The sequence below is a fragment of the Melospiza melodia genome, chromosome 4, assembly GCF_035770615.1.
Source record: "Melospiza melodia melodia isolate bMelMel2 chromosome 4, bMelMel2.pri, whole genome shotgun sequence".
Taxonomy (NCBI): domain Eukaryota; kingdom Metazoa; phylum Chordata; class Aves; order Passeriformes; family Passerellidae; genus Melospiza; species Melospiza melodia.
The window spans coordinates 69,643,722-69,666,789 of record NC_086197.1 but is presented as its reverse complement, the minus strand read 5'-3'; the positions used below and the strand labels follow the sequence as shown (position 1 = coordinate 69,666,789).

General features: G+C 37.9%; 1 protein-coding gene across 1 annotated transcript; it reads left to right on the top strand.

Annotated features, from left to right (window-relative positions):
* The first annotated feature begins 1,178 nt into the window (after nt 1–1,178).
* NUP107 (nucleoporin 107) lies at nt 1,179–22,845 on the top strand. The gene is made up of 28 exons (XM_063155093.1): nt 1,179–1,246; nt 1,951–2,036; nt 3,032–3,121; nt 3,859–3,974; nt 4,820–4,955; nt 5,484–5,587; nt 6,080–6,207; nt 6,559–6,607; nt 7,838–7,909; nt 8,389–8,477; nt 9,264–9,342; nt 10,296–10,409; nt 11,277–11,367; nt 12,513–12,589; nt 13,090–13,149; nt 13,490–13,635; nt 13,748–13,796; nt 14,893–14,962; nt 15,409–15,527; nt 17,161–17,199; nt 17,630–17,780; nt 18,778–18,884; nt 19,819–19,921; nt 20,100–20,260; nt 20,453–20,578; nt 21,239–21,352; nt 21,636–21,803; nt 22,496–22,845. The coding sequence occupies exons 1-28, from the start codon at nt 1,239–1,241 to the stop codon at nt 22,601–22,603; spliced, it is 2,760 nt and encodes a 919-aa protein (XP_063011163.1). The 5' UTR covers nt 1,179–1,238; the 3' UTR covers nt 22,604–22,845.
* Nucleotides 22,846–23,068: the final 223 nt, after the last annotated feature.

The following is a 23,068-nucleotide window of genomic DNA, read 5'->3' as shown; positions in this document are numbered from 1 at the left end:
TACTCTGAATTTCCCATTGCCCTGGAGACGATAACGCTACACTGTTTCAGAAGGATATGTTGAGAGGTAAATTCTATGAAATATATAGTAGTAGGATGTAATAATTCCTTAAACACTCTTTTAGTTTTCTGTCATCATGAAGGTTGTTGCCTTTGCTTGTGCTTTCTTGATAGTCTTCAAGATAGAAGAGCAACCTTTTTCTGTTTTTTGGTCGTTGGTTTTTTGGGGTGTTTTTAATCCAACAGTACATTTCCTGAGTGACAATCTACTCTCCATAGGTCTGCTTGCTTGTGTTTCTGCACACCCAGTCTTCATCAGCTTTCTTCTTGTGAAGCCGTCTGAAGTTAGACTCTCTGGCAGCTTCAGTGAACCCCTATGCTTGGGCATCATGGTATTTTATCAGTATCGCAAGCAAGCTGGAGGACTTCAGGGCTGCACTTCTGCTGCCTTTTGCAGCTGTTGTCAGGTGTATCCATCTGTCTGATTTGAAGTATCCCACTGTAGCTGTAGCCCTAAAAATACCCAAGTAGTTGCAAGTGTTTTTCAGAACCTGCCTGTCTACGTGAAAAGATTCGATTTGGACACTTTCCCTTGTCCCAGAGTGCAACAAAACGATCCACGGTCAGTTGCACAGTCGTTTGTGCTTATAAAGTAGTAACAATGTTTTTTTCTAGGTAAAAAGTATTAGGTAAGAAGTAAATTTAGGGAAGGAAAGGGAGAGGTTATTTCATAATTCTATTAAGTTTGTCCAGCCTTGAAAAGTTGAGTGATGCTGTGTGGTGCTTGCTTTACCCTTTATGTTGGTGCCTGTAGACTGAGTTACACTGGCAGAAAGCGGAAAGAAAGAGACGCGCGATTGCAGCCTGGTGAAAAACCCGTCATTGCCAAGGCCGGGACGGCGGCTGCTCCAGCCCAGTGTATGAACCCCTTGGCGCGCCTCATGAGCCCTTTTCTGTGCGGCGAGATAACCCAACAGCACCTGACACTTTTACACTACGGGGCTTTTTTAAGCTCTGACCCTCCACGCGGGTTGACAGCGGAGAGCACCCTGCGGCCGCCCGCGCCGCTCCCGCTCGCTCCCCGCGGGCCTGCCGGGCCCCAGCAGCGCCGCCGGGCCCGGGCGGGCGGGGCGCATGGGCGGCGCGGGCGGAAGGCGCCCGTGTCCTTCCGGGCCGCGGGCCGGCGCTGGCGGCGGCGGGAAGGCTGAGCCCGGGCCGAGCCGCGCCGGGGCCGCTGCCATGGACAGGTGAGGGGCGGCGGCCAGAGCCCCGGCCTGGGCCGTCAGACGCGCCCCGGCGGCGGGAGCGGGTGCGCACAGTGCGGGCTGCGGAACCCAGCGGGCCTGCAGCGGCTTCTGAGCGTACCGAGGGGTTTTGTCAGCCGGGAACTTCAAGTCTCTGGCTGTTGCTTCTTGGGTTTGTCTTTGGATTCACCGGGAGCCGAGAGCTGCTGAGGAGTCGCGGCGCCGGGCCTTTGCCAGGCCGCGCCGCCCCCACAGCCCACCGGGAGCGGCTGCTCTGCTCCCAGTAACTGGGAGCGAGTGGGTGCTTTCCCTTCCGCAAACACAGAGCTTTGCTGCTCTGTGCTGATCGCGTTGTCCGGGCGAAAAAATCGTGTAGTGATATCATGCCATTCTTTCAAACTAATTTTTCAGTTCGAAATTGGAATTTCCCACTGTTGCACCTTTTTCTAGCCTTTTTTCTTTTTAACAGTAAAATGTTAATTATGGTGTAAGAGGAACAAAATCTGGGTTTTCATACAAGCTCGTTTCCCTGAGCTAATAAGCAGTGCTGGATTTCTGCAGAGGAAGCTGGACATAACAACTAAGATTGGAGATGACTTAACGCTTTAAGTTTCCTGCTTGTGGAGCTACTTTGGCATGACAGTAAGACCTTGGATGTCCTGCTTGAATTCACTTGCTTTTTTTTGGTCTGTGCTGCTGTTTTGTAGAAATGGGTTTGAAGACATGTCATCCCCCCATGATCCTGAGATGGTCAGACCTGGACGAAAGCAAGGCTCTCAGAAAAGAGTTTCTAGTATCCTTTTTCTGTAAAGAATTTTTATCTTTTACTGTTGTGTTCACCAGGTGTGTATATTTTTAATACTGCTTAGATTTTCATGTGTCTATGAACTCAAGTGGGTTTCCACCCAGAACTGTCTGAGAGCTCTGTGCCTCCATTTCTGAGCTTTTGGAAAAGAAAAATAGGTTTCCTTCATTATATCTTAATTTTATGGTTGTAAGCTTATTTGCAGGTATTGTAGTACCAGAGTATTATGATGATCTAGTGTATCTTAACTTTCCATCCACTGGCATAGCAAGAGTAGTGTGCACACATAGATTTAAATTCCATAGAAATTTCCCCCCCTGCTTTTTTACAATAAGGAACTCCCCTATCATGTAGTTTAACAGCTAAGATAGTGGTATTTTCGTGGTTGTGATAGCAAAGGAATCCAGTACATTTGCTTGTTCTTAGGGATTTTGCATCTAAAATAAAGCTAGTGAGATATTTGCCCTCATTATATTGTGGCTATGAATCGGGATGTTTCTGAATGCTAATAGCACAAGCTACTGAAACTTTTTTATACAACTGCCTCTCAGTAAATCATTCCTAGAGCACCTAACCTGGTTACTGATGGGAAGAAGAAAAGTAGAGCAATGGAGCACCTGGAACCGAGAGAGGGAACATTTTAAAAAATGTATTCAGGCTCAGATTTTCTTGTTATGGTTGATGTAGGGTGAAGCAGCCCCTCATGGGGCAGATTCTCTTTGACCTGAGCCACTGTGAGGAGTCCCAGACCTGTTGTGTTCATATTTCTGAACTTCACTTTGTGGTGTCCCTTTTAACCCTCCAGCTTTTAAGGTTGTGATGAAGCATTTTATGAAACTGTTTTATTTTGAAAGACAAGATGTGTAATTTTCATAACGTTTGAGTTACGACAAAATTTTTTTCCTTTCCAAGTAGTCACATTCATTTAGAAGAAATCCAAAAGTGTGTTTAGGAGAGTGTTTCTTAACTAGTTTATTAATCAGTTCTTACATCCCTGGATGACACCATTGGGAACATGACACCCAAAAGCCAGTTTCTTTCCCGAACTCCTAATTCATTACTTCACCAGCCAGGTAAGACTGCTTGCTTGTTTGCTTACTATTTAGTTAAAGGTTTTATGTGGTTGTACATAATAATTAATAACAATCCATAAGAATGACGTGGATGTGCTGTGATCCAGTGAAGGCCCACAAAGTTGGTTAGTAGGTTAAGTATCTGACATATGAGGAGAGACTGAAAAGAACTGGGATTGTTTATCCTGAGAGAGAGGTTGGGGGATCTTGTAAATATATATATAAATATTTGATGGGAGGGAGTAAAAAAAGAGCCAAGTTTTTCTTGGTGCCCTGAAAAGTCAAGAGGCAATAGGCACAACAGCATATACAAGGAATTCTGTTTGAACATTAAAAAACACACATTATTTTTTACTGTAATGGTAGTTGAATGCTAGAACTGGTTGCCCAGACAGTTTATGGAGTCTCTGTCCTTGGAGATGAATAAAGCTGGACAAGATCCTGAGCAATCTTTTCTAGTTGACATATCTTTGGGCTGCCTTTTGCTTTAAGGGTTTTGAGACCAATTTCCAAGAAAGAATGAGTGGTGATGTGCTGCTCTTTATGCTCCTATGTGTTTATAATGAACTCTAGTAGCTGAAGGGATGTTGTCTGTTTGGTGCATATATATAATCTGTTTTCAGGCTTCTGTCTGCACTGCATAAGTACTTCAGTCCCTGTTAAAAATTTCTTTTGGAATTTCTGGGTAGAGCGGAGTAGCTTTAAATACTTTTCAGAAAAGCCTCTTTCTCTTTCAGGTACTGCATTGCATCGCAGCTCCATGAAGCCATCAGATATGTCTGCCATGCTGGGAACAGGAGGGAAATCTCCTCTTATTCTACCAAATTCTGCACTTTTTGGCAGTCTGTCAATGGTAAGATGGTTAGAGCATCTTTTTCTCTTTTGTTTCTGTGAAACATAGGAAACTCCCAAGTTCAGAGTTTCTGTGTTGTTTGCTCCAAAGACAAACTGTGAGTGGTACAATCTTGCTAGTACTGCTGTTGCTGTTTACTGCTGGTGTTAATTATTACTGTGTTCTTCTTTGAGATGATGCAGTGAGGAGTAATAGAGGTTTTCAAGGACTTTCCAAATACACCATGTGTGTTAAGCTAGTCCTCACAACATCGGTTTGTGACTACAAAAATCCTGACTGTGCTTGTTTACAAATTCTTCAAAGATAATTGTTTTATGTTAGCAAGTTAAAACTTTGGGATTTTTCTTATTTTAGCATTCTCCAGTATTAGGCTTCACTAGAGTGTTGAAGTTTAGACTTCAAAGAACAAGCCCTTCTGGTGACTTCTTAGAGGACATTGACTATCTTCTACTTCAATGTCTTTGGAAAAATACTGATTGGAAAAGTTATCAGTAGGGACCTCTGAATTATCTCCATTTATTTTTAAATTAACTCTAAAGAAGTTAAGGTGTTTTTCTCTGTCTACATTTTAATTCATTCTCCTTTTTAGTTTCTGTGGTTTGATACAGGCCATTTGTTTCTTCATAAGTTTTCAGCTTCTGTGTTGATCAGTGTGTATACAGAGCTCTCACTGTGTCCTGGGGTGACTAAATTTGCCCTAAACCAGACACACTGGTAACTTTTATGGCATAGTTGTACGTTATCTAAAGGCAGTTATTTCAATATTAGTTTTTTATGATTCTCTGTTTACATACCATTCATATAGAAGGCAAAAATTTATTTTCAGTATGTTCTTGTGCTTTCAGTTGGATGAAAGTAACTGGACAATGGCACTCTCGCCTCAGCAGAGAGGGATGTTTGTAAGTGCAGACATGTCCAATCTGACAGAAGATGTCACTATGAGTGCTGTCTTATTACGTGAGGATGATCCTGGCGAAGCTGGTGAGACAATCTGGAGTTTTATTATTAATTGATCCCAGTTCTGATTTGTGGGTATAAATATATGTATCCTTTTAAAAAAAATCGGTATTATTTTGCTGGTATTTCTTAGTCAAAAACAGTCTATTTTTAAAAGTTCAGAAAATTACTCTGTTCCAGTTTATTGGAGTTTTGTGAGTTTGTGCTTTCTATGCAGCCTGTTCTGATGGAATAAAGGTGATGCTCTAGTGATGTGGGAAGCAAACTAGATTAGTTTTGTGGAGATACACAAATGAGTTTACTGTTGAAATTCTTGCAGATGGCATATTTACAACTAAAGTTTTATAACTGAGAAAGCCCATAGCTTCTGTAGATCTTACTGTCTTAGCTGAAAAATGCTTCTGACTTCATGAGATAGTTCTATCATCATTGTACTCATTTAAATTTGCAAAACTGAGATGTCATCAGAAGGATGTTTTTGTAGTTCAGTGGGGGCTTTTTTACCAAGTTGTGACTCACTAATATGGCTCTTTCTTCTTATATTTGTCCTAGCTACTATGAGCATGTACTCTGACTTTCTGCATTCCTTTCTGAAGCATACATCAACTACCATTTTTGATCTTGTGGATGAGTATGAAAATATTTGTAACAGTCAGGTAAGTAACTACTTAGTTTTTATTTACTTTATTTTACATTCCCTTCCCCAGGCAGTGTTGCTGGGAAGTCACAGTGCTTAACATACATACTCCAGCTTATGAGTTGCTGAACACTAGCATGGAGTAGCATCTCACTTTCCTCAAACACTGCTTTGGCATGGGAGTACCCATGGTGTGGCTTGCTGAATACTAAAATTGTCATCTGGTTGCTGTTCCACTGAAAGTGTCAAGTGGCAATAAACATTAGCAGATATATAAATGTTTTTATTAATAAGATGGATTAAAATGTACTTATTTCTCTCATATGTAAATAAATTAAATAATCATATTATTTTATAAATAAAATCATCGTTTGAATGGGTAATCAAACCCATTTGTTGGAAAACATTCAGGATAGTAAAAAGATTGCTGTAATGGCTTGGGAAAAAAATAGAAAAATTCAAAAAAATTAACTCTGGCAATATTAACTCCGTATAAATTTATTTCTCTCAGGTGAATATATTAGGGAAAATAGTTTATCGGGCAACTCCTGGACAGCAGAAGTTTTCCAAAACTGCCAGTGTCTTGTGGCTTCTCAAGCAGGAGATGGTAACATGGAGACTGCTGTCCTCACTTTATAGGTAATTCCTTAGAAAAGCACACTACTGCATTTTTGTACTGAGATAACTGTCTTGGACAAATTTTTTAGGAGTTTATAAATATGGAGTCAAGCAATTAAGCTTAATTAGCTGTTTATTAAGTTGTTATTAAGTTTAAGAGCTGTTTATTGAAGTAGGCTCTGATATATATGTCTATTCGTTATCTGTTTACAGAAATTAAAGTTATAAATAGGAGTGTTCTTATTACCTTTGCAACTTTTAGCATTTTTAAGAACATTTTTGTAAAGTTTTTTAAGCACTTATGCGTAGACATTTTGCTAAATTTTCTCAGCTTTTGTTTTAATCTTTAGTGGTTTGCATTTTTATTTCTAGAGACAGAATACAGTCTGCACTGGAAGATGAAACTGCATTTGATATCACTGTAAGCATGGACTCTTTTGGCATTTTTTTTAAATGATATAAGAAGCTAAATAAGCAAAATATAGGCTCCATGCTTGTATTTTACTTTTAAAATCTCAAAGTGGCAGTCACTTAAAATTCAAAAGTGAAAACTGAGACTGATTTTTATCAAGACAATTACTAAATTATTCCATCTATTGTGAAAAGTACATCTAAATGTTTCATTCTAAAGAGAGATTGCTAGTGTAAAAATTATTGCAAACTATTCTTTGTTTTGTTTCCTTAAATATCCTGAGTTGGAAGGGATGCACAAGGATCATTGAGTCTTGCTCCTGGCTCTACACAAGGCAACCCTAAACTTACTAGAAATAACTATTTGTTTATTTTTAAAAGCTGCATCAGTAGCTGTGACATTCCCATAGATCAGAGATAGTTTTGCTTTGCTTAAAAGAAGAATGTGGTCTCTAGCTGTCTAGCCTTTGCAGTCCTGATTCCAATTTACCTGAAGAGAAATCCAAATTTTTTAGCATTCCTGTTAGAGCTGTAGTCATCTTGTCTATGTCAATACAGTGCTTCCAGCCTTTGCTGCCAGAATATGCTTAGGAAAACAAAACAATAAGTAAAGTGACTCTGCCTTTGTAAAATTTATGATTGCAGATCTTTCTTCTCAGTCACAAAATAGCTTCCTCTACAATTCCCACTGCTAAGTTGTCAGTGTTAATCACTGTTGTGCCAAAAATACCCAGTTTCCTCCTACCTCTGTTTTTTAGGAAGGCACATCTTCTGTTCTCTTTTTATTGAAAGTCTAATGAAAGCTAAATTAATGCAGGAGATCAAATAGAAGGATCAGGGGTCTGGGGTTGGTATTTTTTTGTTTTTCACACTTTTTGATGTTAAATGTGTGTATGACATTTAAAAGTTATTTTTTCTTTTAATTTGAGGTAGCAAATGGGATTTAAGATAATATGCTGGCAGTCATCAATCTATCTACTGTGTGGAATCTTTCTACTTGTGGTCTTAGAATATAATTTGTGAATTATATTCTAAGTCACATTTTTATGGTTTCAGTGGAACTGGCTGTAAATGATCAAATAAAATAATGTATAAGGCATTTATACATTGGGAGGGGAGGGGAAATACAGCATACTGAACTTGTAGCAGATTTCTGAATTAGTATGTGTTCGAGTTGGTATTTCTGCTTCTGTGGAAATTTTATTTTCCATGAAGTAATAATCAGCTTTTTCTTACATAGGCTTTAACTGCTAGTGAAAAAACTACTGTAGACAACTTGTTTCAGAAAGATTCTCTTGTTCGACAAAGTCAGGTATGATGGAAAGTTTTTAATATGGGAATGAAAATAGATTAAATGTTGATAATACTAATGCTCTGTGCACTTTTGGGGATTGTTTCTGATATTTTTTTTAACATTCACTCAAGTGTGTGTGAATTGTATGCATAAAAATGGTGCTCCTTAGTTGCTGAAATGAGAAGGATTTTTCTGGCTGTTCTGCAGAGGATGAAAGGCTGGGAGCTGTTCCCATTTGCAGCATCTGTTACTGTTGATGGTGATTGATAAGCTGTTAAGTAGCACTGTATTAAACTGCAGTATCCACTGAGAAACAGTCATAAAAGTGCCAACCACCTTCATTTTGGATACTTAGAATGCAAGTGGAATAGTCTTCTGGATCTGTCAGCCTTTTGGTTGCTGCTTAGAAAACAAGTGGATCCAGAGACGAAAGGAAAGTAGAAAATAATACATTTGTTACATGTTTGTTTTAAAAATGCAATTTAATTTTATTCCAGCTGGTGGTGGATTGGCTAGAGAGCATTGCTAAGGATGAAATTGGGGACTTCTCCGATAATATTGAATTTTATGCAAAAACAGTATATTGGTGAGTTCAGACTTTCTTTGATTATATACATTTCCCATCAAGCATAAATTCACAGTCACAGAATCACTCTTGAAAAGAAGTGGTCTTTTAGGTTGTTCATTTCATTCACTTCTTTTCTTTTAATTCTTACATGTTTCTTTTAATTCTTACATTGAGACTTCTTACCCATCCACTGAAGTAAATCTCACAAGTCAGTTAATGCCTTTTGGGTGGCAAAAATGAAAGGAAAAACCATCAAACCATTGTAATTTAATCTTTGTTTGGCTTTAGTTTTTGCCCAAGTTCTTAATCACTTGGTGTCATGTACCCTTCACCAGAAGCCATTATTGTCACCTGTATTATCACTGATGGGTTTTATGGCAGAATGGACCAAAGATTACCTTCCATGCTAGATGCCTAGAGTTAACCTGCTTTTAATAGCTGGTGAATACAGGCTTTTGGAATTATGTTTTTATCCTCAGTTAAATTTCTGCCCTAGACTGACTTTATAGTAATGACAATGGGAAAATCTGCTTCTGCAGAAGTCAGTTACTAGTGGAATTTATGAATGATTGAAATAATGGATGCTTTTGAAAGAAATCAAATATATGTGCATAAATTCTAATATTGTACTTGTGAAATGTTATGTTTTCACAACACTAGCAGAGTCCATGGATATATCAGCTAAACCAAGTGTCTGTTCTCTAAACATACTCTATGTAACAAAATATGTCTTTTTATATTTGTGTTACTCAAAGATGCTTGCTAAAAAAGTAATTTTTCTGTAAAACATTTCGCTGCTTTCAGGGATAACACACTACACGCCCTGAAGCAGCGACAGTCAAGTACATACATGGGAAGTTCTCGTCCTCTGGTGACAGAGTTGGTAAGTATTATATGAAAATAAGGCTTGGCTTCAAAATGGGCTAGAGAAATATGCTATCTTCACAGATTGCCACCAATTCTTAGATAGTTGTGCTTTCTAAAAGTAGTTGTAGTATCTAAAAATGGCTGTAGAAATTGTGAGGCAGGGCACCTCAAAAATTCTTTTATGGATCACTGTGGACTTGTGTTTTCTTTCAGCAGTCACTTCCGTAACCCCACCACCCACACAAGTACTTGTGATCTGTTTGGCAAAGTAATGACTTTGTTATGACTACAACAAACCTGTGTTCCTAAGCAGAAAAGCTTATAAAACTCTTTGGGGAGCCCTTGCAGATAAGGGAGTGTTGTCTTTATGCAGTAACAAGTACAATAAAACCAAGTCCTAGTGCAGTACTTGGAGAGCTCTGTAATAAAAGCTAGTAGGAGAGAAGTCTAGGAAAGAAAGGGCTGTCCATTAGAGCAAGGTGATAAGCTGCCTCAATGACAGTAAAGCAGCCATAGAAGGTTAATTCAATTGGGGAGTGATCTGAGGTATTGATTGGCTTTGGAAAATCTCTTTGGATTACATAGAAGCAAGTGCAACTGTTGTGAAAATCCTCAGATAGAAGGTGAAGGAGGAGAAACAGTCTGGTAGGCAGATAGAAGAACAAAGGATGTTTGAAGGTGCAAAGAGGTGGAAGATAAGAAATTTGGGGCAAAAAACAAGGCAGTGGAGTAAATTATTTCCATTGACTCTTGATAGGGACAGTGACAGAAGAGGAATAAGAGAAATTAGAGGAAAAACAGAAGTATCATGCTCAATATTACATGAGTTGTACAGATTATTGTGCCAACGTGAAAAAGTGACTCCAAATTATAAAACAGGGCAGGATGTTAATGGAAGAGACATATGGGTATTGTGTAGATGTGATGACATCTGTTGTGTAGGTTGAGTGATGCCTTTTTTCCTTGCAGGATCCAGATGCTCCTATTCGACAGAAACTGCCACTTGATGATTTGGACCAAGAAGATGATGCAAGGTTGTTGAAGTATCTCTTCACTCTCATCAGAGCAGGAATGACAGATGAGGTAGTGTAAGCTTTAATGAAGTAAAAGCAAATAAGCTGTGTACTAAAATGTCTGTTTAAATTTGTCTTGTAGTGATTCAGTTTTCAATTTGTTGTCAATACTGACTGCCAAATTAGCATTGTAATCAAACTTGCTTCTCGTTAAATAATTTTGGGTGTAGCATAGGTGTTATGGAAAAAATGTAGTTTTGGGTGTTTGGGTTGTTTGATGATGTTTTTTCACTGTTGTGTTTTGATACTAAATACTGCCAAGACAAACAGACAGAATGCTTTAAAGGGCTTCCTAATTGTGTCCCTAATCATCAATGGATTATCAGGTGTGTATACATAATGACATTTGAGTAATGGGAAGGAAAGGGGATTTGAGATTCTCGTGCCAAAGACCTTAAGTGAGAACTATGGGTGTTTGCTCATATTCTGTTCAATATGGTGCACATATATTCATTTTCTGATGGTATGGAACATGAGCATACTGCTGCAGGGCATTGTGAGTACAGATTTGCAGCTCCAGTTGGGATTGGAAAGGCTGAGTGAACTGGGAAAGTAGACAACATGAAGACAACAATTAAGCATATAAGCAAAAGGACTGTGCTCTGAGACTTACCAGAATGATGCATAACAGCTGTTTAGCTAACAAAGACAAGGCTGCAGCACATTTCTTACATTGCTGTAAATACTGACTGAAGGTGAAAAAAGGATGACATTTGCTTTGAAATCTTTCAGTTGTTTTAAGATCCTCTGTGCTTATTTTTCACGTAGAAGTATCTTTATAAAATTAACTGTTTTAATAATATTCTCATTTTTAAAGAAGCAGCTGGAGGTTTTCTTACCTTGAAGTGTGTTGCTGAGAAAATGTGTTATTTTTCAGGCACAGCGCTTATGCAAACGATGTGGTCAGGCCTGGAGAGCTGCAACTTTGGAAGGCTGGAAATTGTATCATGATCCTAACATAAATGGAGGTATCCGCTCCAAAGTGCATTTGAGACAGATATAAAAATACTAAGATCTCATAGTATCTATTTGTGGCAAAGAGAAATAGCTCTTTATTTTCACCAGATGAGCCTTTCTTGATGTCTGGAATTTTTTACCATATCTGTTGAACATGTGAAAACTAACATGAAATTATTTTAGTTGAAAGTGAATTCATTGTATCCATCTACACATGTTAAAGCCACTTCCTTTCTTAAAGTCAGACATAATTGTTAGGAAGTAGATGTCTCAGAGGTCTGTACAGATCTTCTCCACCTCCATACAATAAATTGAGTCTTGTATTTTTTTAACGTCTGGCTTATGCCACCTAGCACACATTTTGTTGCATACAGACTCAAATTGGATGATATACCCAGCTTCAGAAAGGTGTAGTAGGACTAGAGTTCAGCAAATGTAAATGCAGGAGAAAGAGATGCTTTGAAAATATTTGTAAATTGTAAAGTACCTTTCTCCTTGGTTCCTTGCGCATGGTTCCCCATTTATAACACAGTACCTTGCTTCTCTTGTGTTCAGTACATTGCAGGATTTAGCAAGGAATTCAAGAATGAGTCTAAATGTTGTTTATAGCTGGGTGTGGAAGGCTTAATCATTTCTTTCTTTTCAAATCCTGATAGCCTGTAGCTTTTATCTGCATGCCACACCACTGTCCTAGCTTTTTTTTAAGTCTGCCTACCTAAGCTGTTGTTACACGAGTATAAATGCCCATGGTGATACATGCAAAATAGCAGCACTGAAGCAGTGACATTTTTAAGAAGCTTTGATTAAGATATAATTTTTTTCCCCTTAACTTTGCTGTTTTTCATATGTAGACACTGTAGCTATGTTACAGCCAAAACCATTTTTTTTAAAAAGCTAGATAGCAGCCAAGTTTTTAAATTACTGTAACTTATAGATGCAATTCACCCAACTAGCCAGAAAAGCCATCTTGCAGTCCAGTCAAAAGCATCAAAATGCTTTAGGAAGAGTTCTAAAGGGATTGAAGTTGAGCTATGAAACGAAAATAGACTTTATCGTTTTTTAGACGTTACTGGATTTTCCTTTTTTAATAACATTTTCTCTCTTTTTCCTTTCCCTGTCTTTTTTTCTTTTTGTTTTAATTACTCTTTGCATGTAGGAAAAGAGCTGGAGCCTGTTGAAGGCAATCCATACAGGTGCATTTGGAAAATTAGTTGTTGGCGCATGGCTGAAGAGGTAAGACAATGCTGCTATGTTTTCTATTAATACATAAATTTGAACTTTTCTGAACTCTGAAATGGGATTTTAAGTAAACACAGCTGCTCTGTGTTTGCTGCTCAGAGGATTCACAATTAATGCTTCTAAGAGGATTTCTGAAATACCATATTTATGCATTATGAGAAGTCTACATAATCAACATCACTTTTTCAGGAAGCGTCTGCCTTTTTTCTGGTTGAAAGTAAAACCACTGACACTGACTTTCATCTTGACTTAATTGAATGGGAAAGAAAATGTTGCTTTCTTTCCAGGTCAATGTAAATTTTTCAGTTAAGTTACAAGAGGATGCTAGTGAAGGGAGTGTCGCTTGCTATTCTTATTTTGGATTTTCCAACTTTACTTGAAATCTGTTAGATGGAACATTTTGCAATGGATTAATCTCTAATAAAATGTAAAGTGACTAGAAAACTTAATTGCTTTGTAATTTAAAGTTTGGGTGTTTTTACTGTTTCTCTTAGGAGCAGTTTAATAGATATGAAAGAGCAATCTATGCAGCCCTGAGTGGAAACCTCAAACAGGTATGTCAAGCATCCTAAATAAAGTGTTTGGTAGCTGTGCATTTCTATTCTCATATGACAGTGATATCATCAGAAATATTGCAGTTACTGGTTTCTGTACTTTTAAAGATCTAGTAAACAGAACAATAACAAACATTGCTTTAGTAGACATGCTCTTTGTAGTACTGACATGTCTTAATTAAATATATTACAGACTTCTCAGTCAAGGAAAGGCTGCTGTTTAAGGTGGTTACTACACTGCTATGATGCCTGAAAATCTGATCCTAAATTATAGTTGCTCTGTTTGGGTTCTGGTGTTTCTCCATCTCTTGATAAGTTTTACTCTTTTTTTCGTATGTAGCTTCTTCCAGTTTGTGATACCTGGGAAGATACTGTTTGGGCATACTTCAGGGTCATGGTGGACACTCTAGTCGAGCAGGAAATACGAACCTCAGTAGTAACTGCAGAGGAGATGGAAGAGCTCCCTAGAGATTACTTAGAAACAAAGTAAGTTTCAAGTGAAATGATGCTGCTGCTACACTCAACAAAGTATCCTGTATGGAATCTCTGTGGAATTATTCAAGGTAACATTTTTTGTCTTTTCTCCCTTGCTTTGAAGCTGGACTTCAGAAAAAGTTTTTGAAGAACTTCAGGCAACAGACAAAAGGGTATGTAATAATTGCCATGTTTCTCCTCACTGCTTACCATTTTTAGTTATTCACTGGGTTCTACTTTTTACTTCACTCTTTAGTGAAATGCTCAAATATGCACAATGACTAATTTGTTTAATGTTTTCTATCCCCAAAATAGTGTGATTTCCAAATTCAAATAGATTTTTCTTCATGCTACACCCTCTTAAGAGTGAAAGTGATGCAGGTTTTATGTTGCCCTGCCCTGTATCTGCCAAACTAGCTGGGTGTGCTAAAGAAATAGGTGGCTGTCAAATGTTGTCAGACATACAAAGCAGACAGACAAATCAACACTTCAGTAAAATGTTCCAAATCGATTTCATTCTATTTTCTTCATAGGAGATTTGTGTGCATATTTCAGAACAGGCCTTTCAAAATTTAAAAGCATATTTGCTTAGACTGTGATTCTTTGTTATTTTTAGCACCCAAAATACTCAGTTCGTGTAACATGGGGATACAAAACTTAAAGGTTATTTTGCAGTGATTAAATTGAAATTACAGTTACATTTATATGATGGAATGGGCACATAGCATTTATCATATTGCTAAGACAAAGACATGCAGTCAGCTACAGATACACCCAGCTGTATTTGCCTTTGCAACATAGTGCAATCCTCACCATAAAGCAAATTTAGATTTGGATTGCATTTCATGCATTAATGTGTTGATTCCTCTGGGGAGAGGGTGGAATTTCTTCCTGAAGTAACTTTCACAGGCCTTTTCTTTAAGGATTTATACACATTGTTGCTTCTTCTGTGATTTTTGTGAATCTGATCTGTAACATCATTGTTTGTTCTCCTCTTCAGAGCAAAAAGCCCTTGGAGTTGGCAGTTTTCCATGAAAGTATTAACTGCACAGATCTATATTCCAGTTCTTTCTTTTAGTTTGTCAGTGTTCTTGTAATTTGATGCAGAGACAGCAATTGCCTTTTCTCTTGCTCTTTATGAAGGATACCCTTTGAAATAAGATAGCTTTTTTCCCCTGAGGAACCTTTGCTTTATTTATAAGTTTGTTTTCTTCATACATTATACTAGAAGATTTATTCAAAGTTTGAATTTTCTTTTTTTGTCTCCAGAGGGTTATAGAGGAGAATCAAGAACACTATCATGTGATTCAGAAATTCATTATACTTGGAGATGTGGATGGTAAGCATTTCTCTTAAGTGATTTTTTTTTTTTTATTGTTAACTGACTACATTATTTTGAGGAACCTTTCCAGAAACTTCTATATGAATGGATTTTTAGAAGCACACAGTAGGCAAGCTCTGCCTTAAAGCTGTACTCTAATCAAGAACTGTAGGAGCAGTTTGACCTACAAGGTAGTTTTCAAAGAAGTAATGAAATCGTGTGGATGTGTCAGGATACGTGCCAGACTGTAGCTATAACTTCTTCTGAGAAATGATGGGATACATGCGGTACATTTTTAAGCCAAACAGCTGCATCTTTTCACAATTGTTGCTGTTCTGTTTTGTTGGACTTCTGAGACTAAATTACATTTGTTGAATAAATGCATAATTTGGAAATATTTCTTGGGTGTTTTTTTCCTTTTCTCCATGATATGGCTAATGCAGACATTTCCTTGGTGGTTATAGGTTTGATGGAGGAAGTCAGCAGGTGGCTTTCCAAGGACAGAAGTGTGCTCCCAGGACACCTCCTTCGTTTCATGACACATCTTATTCTGTTTTTCCGCACTTTGGGTATGCAGACCAAGGTCAGTTCACTTGTACTTGATTTGTTGTCACAAGCAGTGGCCAGTCTTGGAAGTAGAAATTCTTTTGTGCAAGTACAAGGACAACATAGAATGATGGTAAATTACTGCCAGGCTGAGGAGGAGCTGCATGCTTCAATAGTATATTTGTTGATCTTGGAGCCTAAAGGAGAAAAGAGCATCCTCCTCCCTTCCAGCTGAGCTTATAAACTGGGTTTTAAGGATGGTGGATTTTACTCAGAAACCCTTTGTTGAGAAGGTCCTTGGTCAAACTTCATGTTAGGCTTATTCACAGCAGCCAAGATGTCTTAAATATAACCTGTTCTTATAGACAGTTGCTGGAACAGTACCTATTGCTGCTGTAAGCTCATAAATGCTTCTGCTTGAGGTAATTAGTACCAGCTGCAACTTTCTTATTATCTCCAAGTATAAAGAAAGCATAGCCTACTACCTATTTGGCCTATTTATGCTAAATACACAGAGGGGTCACATAGCTGTAGTTACTCATTTTGGACAATGTCACAAGTAATTTGGGGCTCTCCTTTTCTATTTTAAAATTTAGAAGCTGTTATGTGTCAAGTAAGTTTCTGAATGTAACCTCTTCTGGGAAAACACAAATATGTGTTTTCATTAGATGATTTAAATACAGCTCTGAGTTACTGTTTATTCATACTTGCAATCATTGCTTGAATCCCTTATGGAAATCTGTTTTGAGGTCAGTTAACATTTAGCTAAATAAGAGGAATGTGGGAATGTGTGTGTGTATGTATGTACATGTATGCATATTAATTTTTTAGCCAGACTCAAAATTTTATGGAGTAGGTGTTTAAGCTGAAGTGCAGTAGAACTAGCCATTAGCATGTGTTTGACAGAGGGGACAAAAAACATGTAATTTCTAACATTAATTCCATTGTGGGAATTTGTAACAATTGATTCTGCCTTTACAGTTTTAGAGTAGATGAATTTATTGTATGATTACTCAATCAACCCTCAGTAGACTTCATGAGGAGGAGGCAGAAATGCAAGCTTTTATGATGTTTATTATATATTGATTGTATACAGCTCATATAGATAAATTCTTAGATGAAGGTCTTCAATTTACACATATAAAATTAAAATTATAATTCATGACAGCAACAAACACTTGAGTCTTGGCTAAAGCAGTTTCAGGTGCTCAGCCTATAGTGGTTGTTTAGTATAGGCTATTCCAGATGAGTCAGGTGATATTTATACCCTGTTACATTATCATTTTCCATAATAAAACAGAGCATGTATTACACTGTGGTAGTAATCTGTGTACCTGACATTTTGATTATTAATTTAAAATACACGGTAAAATAGAAAGTTTTTTAAATCCTGTAAAAACTAACATTCCACTTAGATCAAAGGCTGTATTATCCAGTTGCCGAAAAAGAAAATCCTTGGAACACTAAATCTTTGAATCAGAAGACATGCTTTTTTAATCATGCTCCAAGAGAAACAGTTCTTCCAGTTGAGCCTGTTTGTGTAGATTACTGAAGCAGGAATAGGCAAATAACCTTGTGGCTGTTCTAATAGTGATAGCCTGTCAAGTATCTTTTATTTTATTTTCCACATTATCTGATTTAAAATTGAATTTGTATTTGTTTGCAATAAGGAGGAAGTTTCTGTTGAAGTCCTGAAGACGTACATTCAGGTAAGCTTTCAGAAATATTGTTTGTTTTCTCTGATGTGATTTAGATGTAAAGGAGGAAGAAAAGCAGACTTAAGGTTACAGGATGATAAGAGCTATGATGCAGCTAATGCTCTTTTCTCAGGAGATACATGGAAGTTTGCCTAATACACAAATTCTCTGTCTGCAGTTCTTAAATGAGACAATTGTATTGATCCTTGTTTAGAAGTTGAGTGGAATCTTCCTGTGTCAGAATAAATTAATCAGAAACTGATTACACATTTTTGGGTGTACCCAGTACATGTTTTTGCCTAAGTGTAAGCACTTTGGTGTTTACACCAAGGAATATAGTATGCATATCTGTAAATATATTTATATATCAGTGGATGTCTTCTGTATATTTGCTTCTTACATATGTGCTTCTCATTCTGTGTGTTTGGTTCATACTGTGCAGAGGTTGGTGTCTGAGAAGCACACAGATTTAATAGCCTTTTATGTCAGCCACCTGCCCCCAGAGCTCGCTGTGGCTCAGTATGCATTATTCCTTGAAGATGTTACTGAGAGCGATCAACGCCACCACTGCCTGGAGTTAGCAAAACAAGCAGGTGAGAGACTCTGATGGTCCAATTATCATTTTATATCCTGGGTTATTTTGTCTTTCAGTAGTTTTTGCTCTAAAACCTAGCTATGAATATGACACTCTTTCCGTCCCCTATTATTTTTTTTCAGATAAATAAAATTAATTTCTGATCACTTTTTCAAGTAGGTGTATAGATGTGTTTTCATTAACCTGGAATTAAACTAAATATCACTGCTTCAGGGTTATGTCCAAATACACCAGGAAGTAAAAGTCAGCTGTCTATCTCAAATATATGCTCTGAAACTTGACATGTTAATATTATTTCAGAGAACTAATTATAAAAATACACACTTTTTTTGTGGCTTTAGGAAGGTTATGAGTATCTTAAATTTTTGTCCAATTTATAGTGCTTGTTCTTAGCCATGGTAACTTTCTTGCATTAATTGTAAACTTCCTTCAGGGCCTCTACATGAAACTAGAAGGGGATTACAATGAAGCAGCACACTGTCCATTGCTTGATAATGCCTCTGTGCTAACTCAGAATGTACAAAGAAGCAGATTTCCTGCAGATTTGATGTCTTAACTTCTCTTCAGTCATTTTTCAATCATTTTCTTTTAAACTCAGCTAAGGTTTCAAAAATAACACATCCTGCTTAAGCATCTGTAAAAGAACTATTCTGAGCTTTTCCTGGTACATTCTTGTCAAACATAGTCTTGCTGTCAGAATTGTAGGAATCAGTGATCTTAGCAGATATATCTATATGCTGTCTTCAGCACAGATTGAAGAACTTATAGGTTGTCTTATATTTGGTATTCTGTGTTATATCAAATCTCATTCTTGTAAAATATCTGCAATAAATGAGATAGCGCAAAAGCTCGTAATTTATTCTGACAGTATGTGTTTGAACAGACTGATAAGAATTACCAGTAGTAAGGAATAAGATGAACAACTGGAATCTGAAATTCAATTTGTGTTAAGTTTGAATTCATGATAGTTCTTACACAGTTCACTTTTAACTCAGGTCTGGACGTTGCAACCATAACCAAAACCGTTGTTGAAAACATCCGCAAGAAGGATGCCGGGGAGTTCAGCCACCACGACCACGTGCTGGACACGGGCACAACAGAGGTGAGTGCTTTACAGAGCACATAGTGCAGTTTGCAATCAGCTGTGGAGGCTCTGACCATCTATGAGCCATCTTTTTCTTTCAACAATGGTGAAAATTGCCTTGAAATAGCCTGTGAGGGAAATGCACTTTCCATGTGACCAAGTGAGGGCAGTGCACAAATATATAACTCTGTTTCTGCTTTTCCTTGCTCTTTGGGTGTGTGCTTACCTGTATACAAACATTAGGTGAAGATAAGACCCTTGAAACGACTGCAGCACCCTATGCTGTAGCTGGGAGTAGGGTGTTGTTGTGGCCTCTGCAGTTTATGAAGATTAGTACTTTGAATCTCAGATGTACCTTTTAAAATGCCGAAGTGGCATTTCTAGCTACAGCAAACACTGCTTTTGCTGACAGTTTCCTTGTCACTGCTCTTCAGCATTGGTTGGATCCAACTCAATGCTTTAGGGACAGCAAGGTAATGTTAATAGGCTCTATTCAAAGTACTGCTTAGAAAGGAACTGATCGTTTGCAAAACTGTGGTAATGTTTTTGCTGTTCAGTACAAAGTTTAAGCTCCCTAAGACAAAAAGGTAGTTTATCTAACAGGAGTTGGAAAACTGTGGTTGCAGGCTGATGGCGCCCCTGAAGATTATAGCAAGAGCTCCATAAATGTGCCATATTGGCACAGTGTATTTATATTAAAAATTGAGAAAAACGCATCATAATCCATAAAAAATGTTGAGAGATGATGCTCTGAATATCTTGAGAATACTTAGAAATTAATTTTTTAAAATTATTCCAGATGGCAGAGGTTTTCTAGCCTTTTGAATAAAGTGATCCTTGTTATTGTGTTGCAATGCTTTCCAAACTTGTGTATTTCCCTGACCAGATGTAATGTGTGTTGCGTCAGCTGTGTGCTTGAAATAGTGATGAATCTCTGTGTTGTTTTTTACAGGCAGATCAGCTGAAAATAGATGTAATTGACTGGCTCGTATTCGATCCTGCACAGAGGGCAGAAGCACTTAAACAAAGCAATGCAATCATGAGGAAGTTCTTGGGTACTAAGCTTCACAAATATTGTAGACTTATTTTTAAATGTTGGTTTTGTTCTCATTGGCTCTTGGCAGTACATTTGATATAACTGGATCTAGTCTATTAAAAAGCATGGGTTTGCCAGCTTAAGAAGATAAGGTATGGAAATTGCAAAGCTCTGATACCCAGTTCACATTCTCATAGCATCCAAGAAACATGAAGCTGCAAAAGATGTGTTTGTGAAGATTCCCCAAGACTCCATAGCAGAAATATATAACCAGTGGGAGGAACAGGGAATGGATACTCCGCTTCCAGCTGAAGATGACAATGCTATCCGGGAACACTTATGTATTCGTGCATATTTGGTGAGTTTCAAATATGCAATATTCCAAGTTATTGTTTAGAAGTACTGGTGGCTTTGCCTTGGTGGTGAAACTTTAGCTTTGTCCATTTGATTTAACTTCTGATTCTCTGATTCATTAAACCTGTGCATGCAATGACATTCTGGTTATTAGATGAGTCAAAAATACCCAAACACTGTTTCCACTGCAATCCAGGAAGCCCATGAAACCTTTAATGAATGGTTTAAACACATGAACTCAGCTCCACAGAAGCCGTCTTTGTTACCACAAGCAAGTTTCACTGAAAAAGTGGCCCATGAACATAAAGAAAAGAAGTATGAGGTAGGTGGAAGTCCACCTTATTTACTGTAAACTTTTATGTTCTTGCTTTAGAGGCAGTCTAGTTCAATGAAAGCAAGTAGAAGACTGCCATTTCATATTATTTAAGGACTCTATTATAAACTATTTTTATGTTGAGAGAGTATGAGACAACAGAATTATAAGGCAACTGCACAATAAATTCTGGTTTTTTAATAACTCAGCTTTACATAAAATATTGTAATAGTAAATATTATCGTGTGTTGATTGTCAGTGTTATTAATGAATGTGAGAGCTTGATTTTGCTATTAACTCTATTAAGTATTATCACCTTCTGTTTTCTAAAAGATGCTGCAGTTCTGTTTTGATTAAAGTTTTTTTTGCAGGTCTGGTCAGTAAAAATATACCCTATTCAGTTAACATAAACATTTGTTTTATAAGCATGGCAGAATAGGTTGTTTAAAATTATCTTCCTCTCGTGACTTTGTTTCTGAACAACCTGTCTAACTGTGGACAGGGCATTAAGAAAGGATGGAAATAGTTGCGAGCAGCAGGCTTTAAGTTTTAGCCACTGACTGAAGATTCTAATTTGAATTGGAGCTGCACTGCCTGTTGCAGTCTGTTTTAAAATAGCCTTGGAAATTATCCTGTTCTGCAGTAGTTTATTTTTTGTTTCTTTGCCAGATGGATTATGGCATTTGGAAAGGCCTCTTGGATGCTCTTACAGCTGATGTTAAGGAGAAAATGTACAATGTGTTGCTGTTTGTCGATGGAGGATGGATGGTTGACGTCAGAGAGGTAAAATGAATTTTTATGTCATGACGCAGACCACAAAGCACAGATCACATGTAGTTGTACCTTTGTGACGTTTAGTTTCATGTGCTCCTGTTCAATTGGCTCTGGCCTTGCTGTGAGCATTTAGAGCTTGCTCCCTGAGTAACCATGCAGATCACACTTGACAGTCCCCTCCAGGCTGCTGAGGCCATTGTCTGCCTCTGACAGTACCAACTGCGTGGTGATGCTGAGCTGCCTGTGAAAGGTCCATTTTCCTACCGCTGACATGTCACTTTGCCCTGGTAAGGACGCCGAGGAGGACCCGGAGCGCGCGCACCAGATGAGCCTGCTGCGGAAGCTGTGCCTGCCCATGATGTGCTTCCTGCTGCACACGGTGCTGCACAGCACGGGGCAGCACCAGGAGTGCCTGCGCCTCGCCGACATGGTCGCCTCCGAGCGCCACAAGCTCTACACGGTGAGCTGGGCAGGGCTGCAGCAGCCTGGCCTACACTGAAAGCTCTGTGGGCTGCCTGTGGAAAAAGCTTCTATGTAGGGAGGAAGACACCATATGTTCCTTAGCATCATAAGTTTCTTGATCGCTTCCCATTCACTGCAGTAGTAAAAGGTTTCCTTGTGTTATGACTGTAGGAATCTGAGTTAACTTTGAAATATTGGGGGTAATGACCAGTGTTCTTACAACCAGTTCTGAGTAGTGCAATTACTAGTTTTTGGATGGGGGCTATTGAATTTTAACTTCATGATCTTAAAGGTCTTTACCAGTCTAAATGATTCTGTGATTCTAAATTTACCTCTAGTATTGTAATTGATTTCTTTATTTCCATTACATTTCAAACACTATATATGCAGGTTTTGCTTTAGAGCATTTGGTTTAGTCATGACCATCTTTGCCTCCAAATGCCTAAAAACACCCCCAGAATGAGACAGAGCTATCTTGAGCCTTTGTTCAGGTTTTGGATGCTGTGTCTAACCTCCCATGCCTTATTTAATGTCCTTCTGAAATGCCTGATGATCACATGATCTTAAATAGAAATGAATAATCAAATAGAAAAATAGCAACTTAATTAACCACCACTTTTTTTATCAGTGCTATTCATTGCAAATAAATATAACTTTATGATGTCTGTTTTTTTAATTATTTATTCTCAGGTGTTTTCAAAAGAAGAACTCCGAAAGCTTCTACAGAAGCTGAGGGAATCTTCTCTGATACTTCTGGACCAGGATCTTGATCCTTTGGGATATGAAATTCAGTCATAAGTTTTCATGCAGATACTTTCAAAAACTTCTGAGCATGGACATTCTGGTTATTAACAAAAACAAACAAAAGACCCCAACAGAATCATTACTTGGACAAAGTGTTGTCTTCGCGTGGGGTGAAAAACCCCAACTTTCAGATTTCAATTTAAACTTGAAAAAGTATGACCAACTTCAGAATGTTATTTGTTACACAACCTTTTTCATATTTTTTTTCCTAATAAAAATGCTTGAAAAAGAGAAAATGTTTGTTCATTCTAATCTAAAATGGCATTATATAAATTTGGTGATTGTATGAACCTCCTTAATTTATTTGCTACATGCCACAAAGGCTGCCCGTAAGACTGCATGAATAGAGGGGGAAGGAAAGTGAGACTGCCAGAAGGTGTATGGAGAAAGTAGGGGAGAAGGAAAAGGGACACACTGGAGGAAAGGAAAACCAAAAAGCAAAAGTGAGGGGTTACTTCC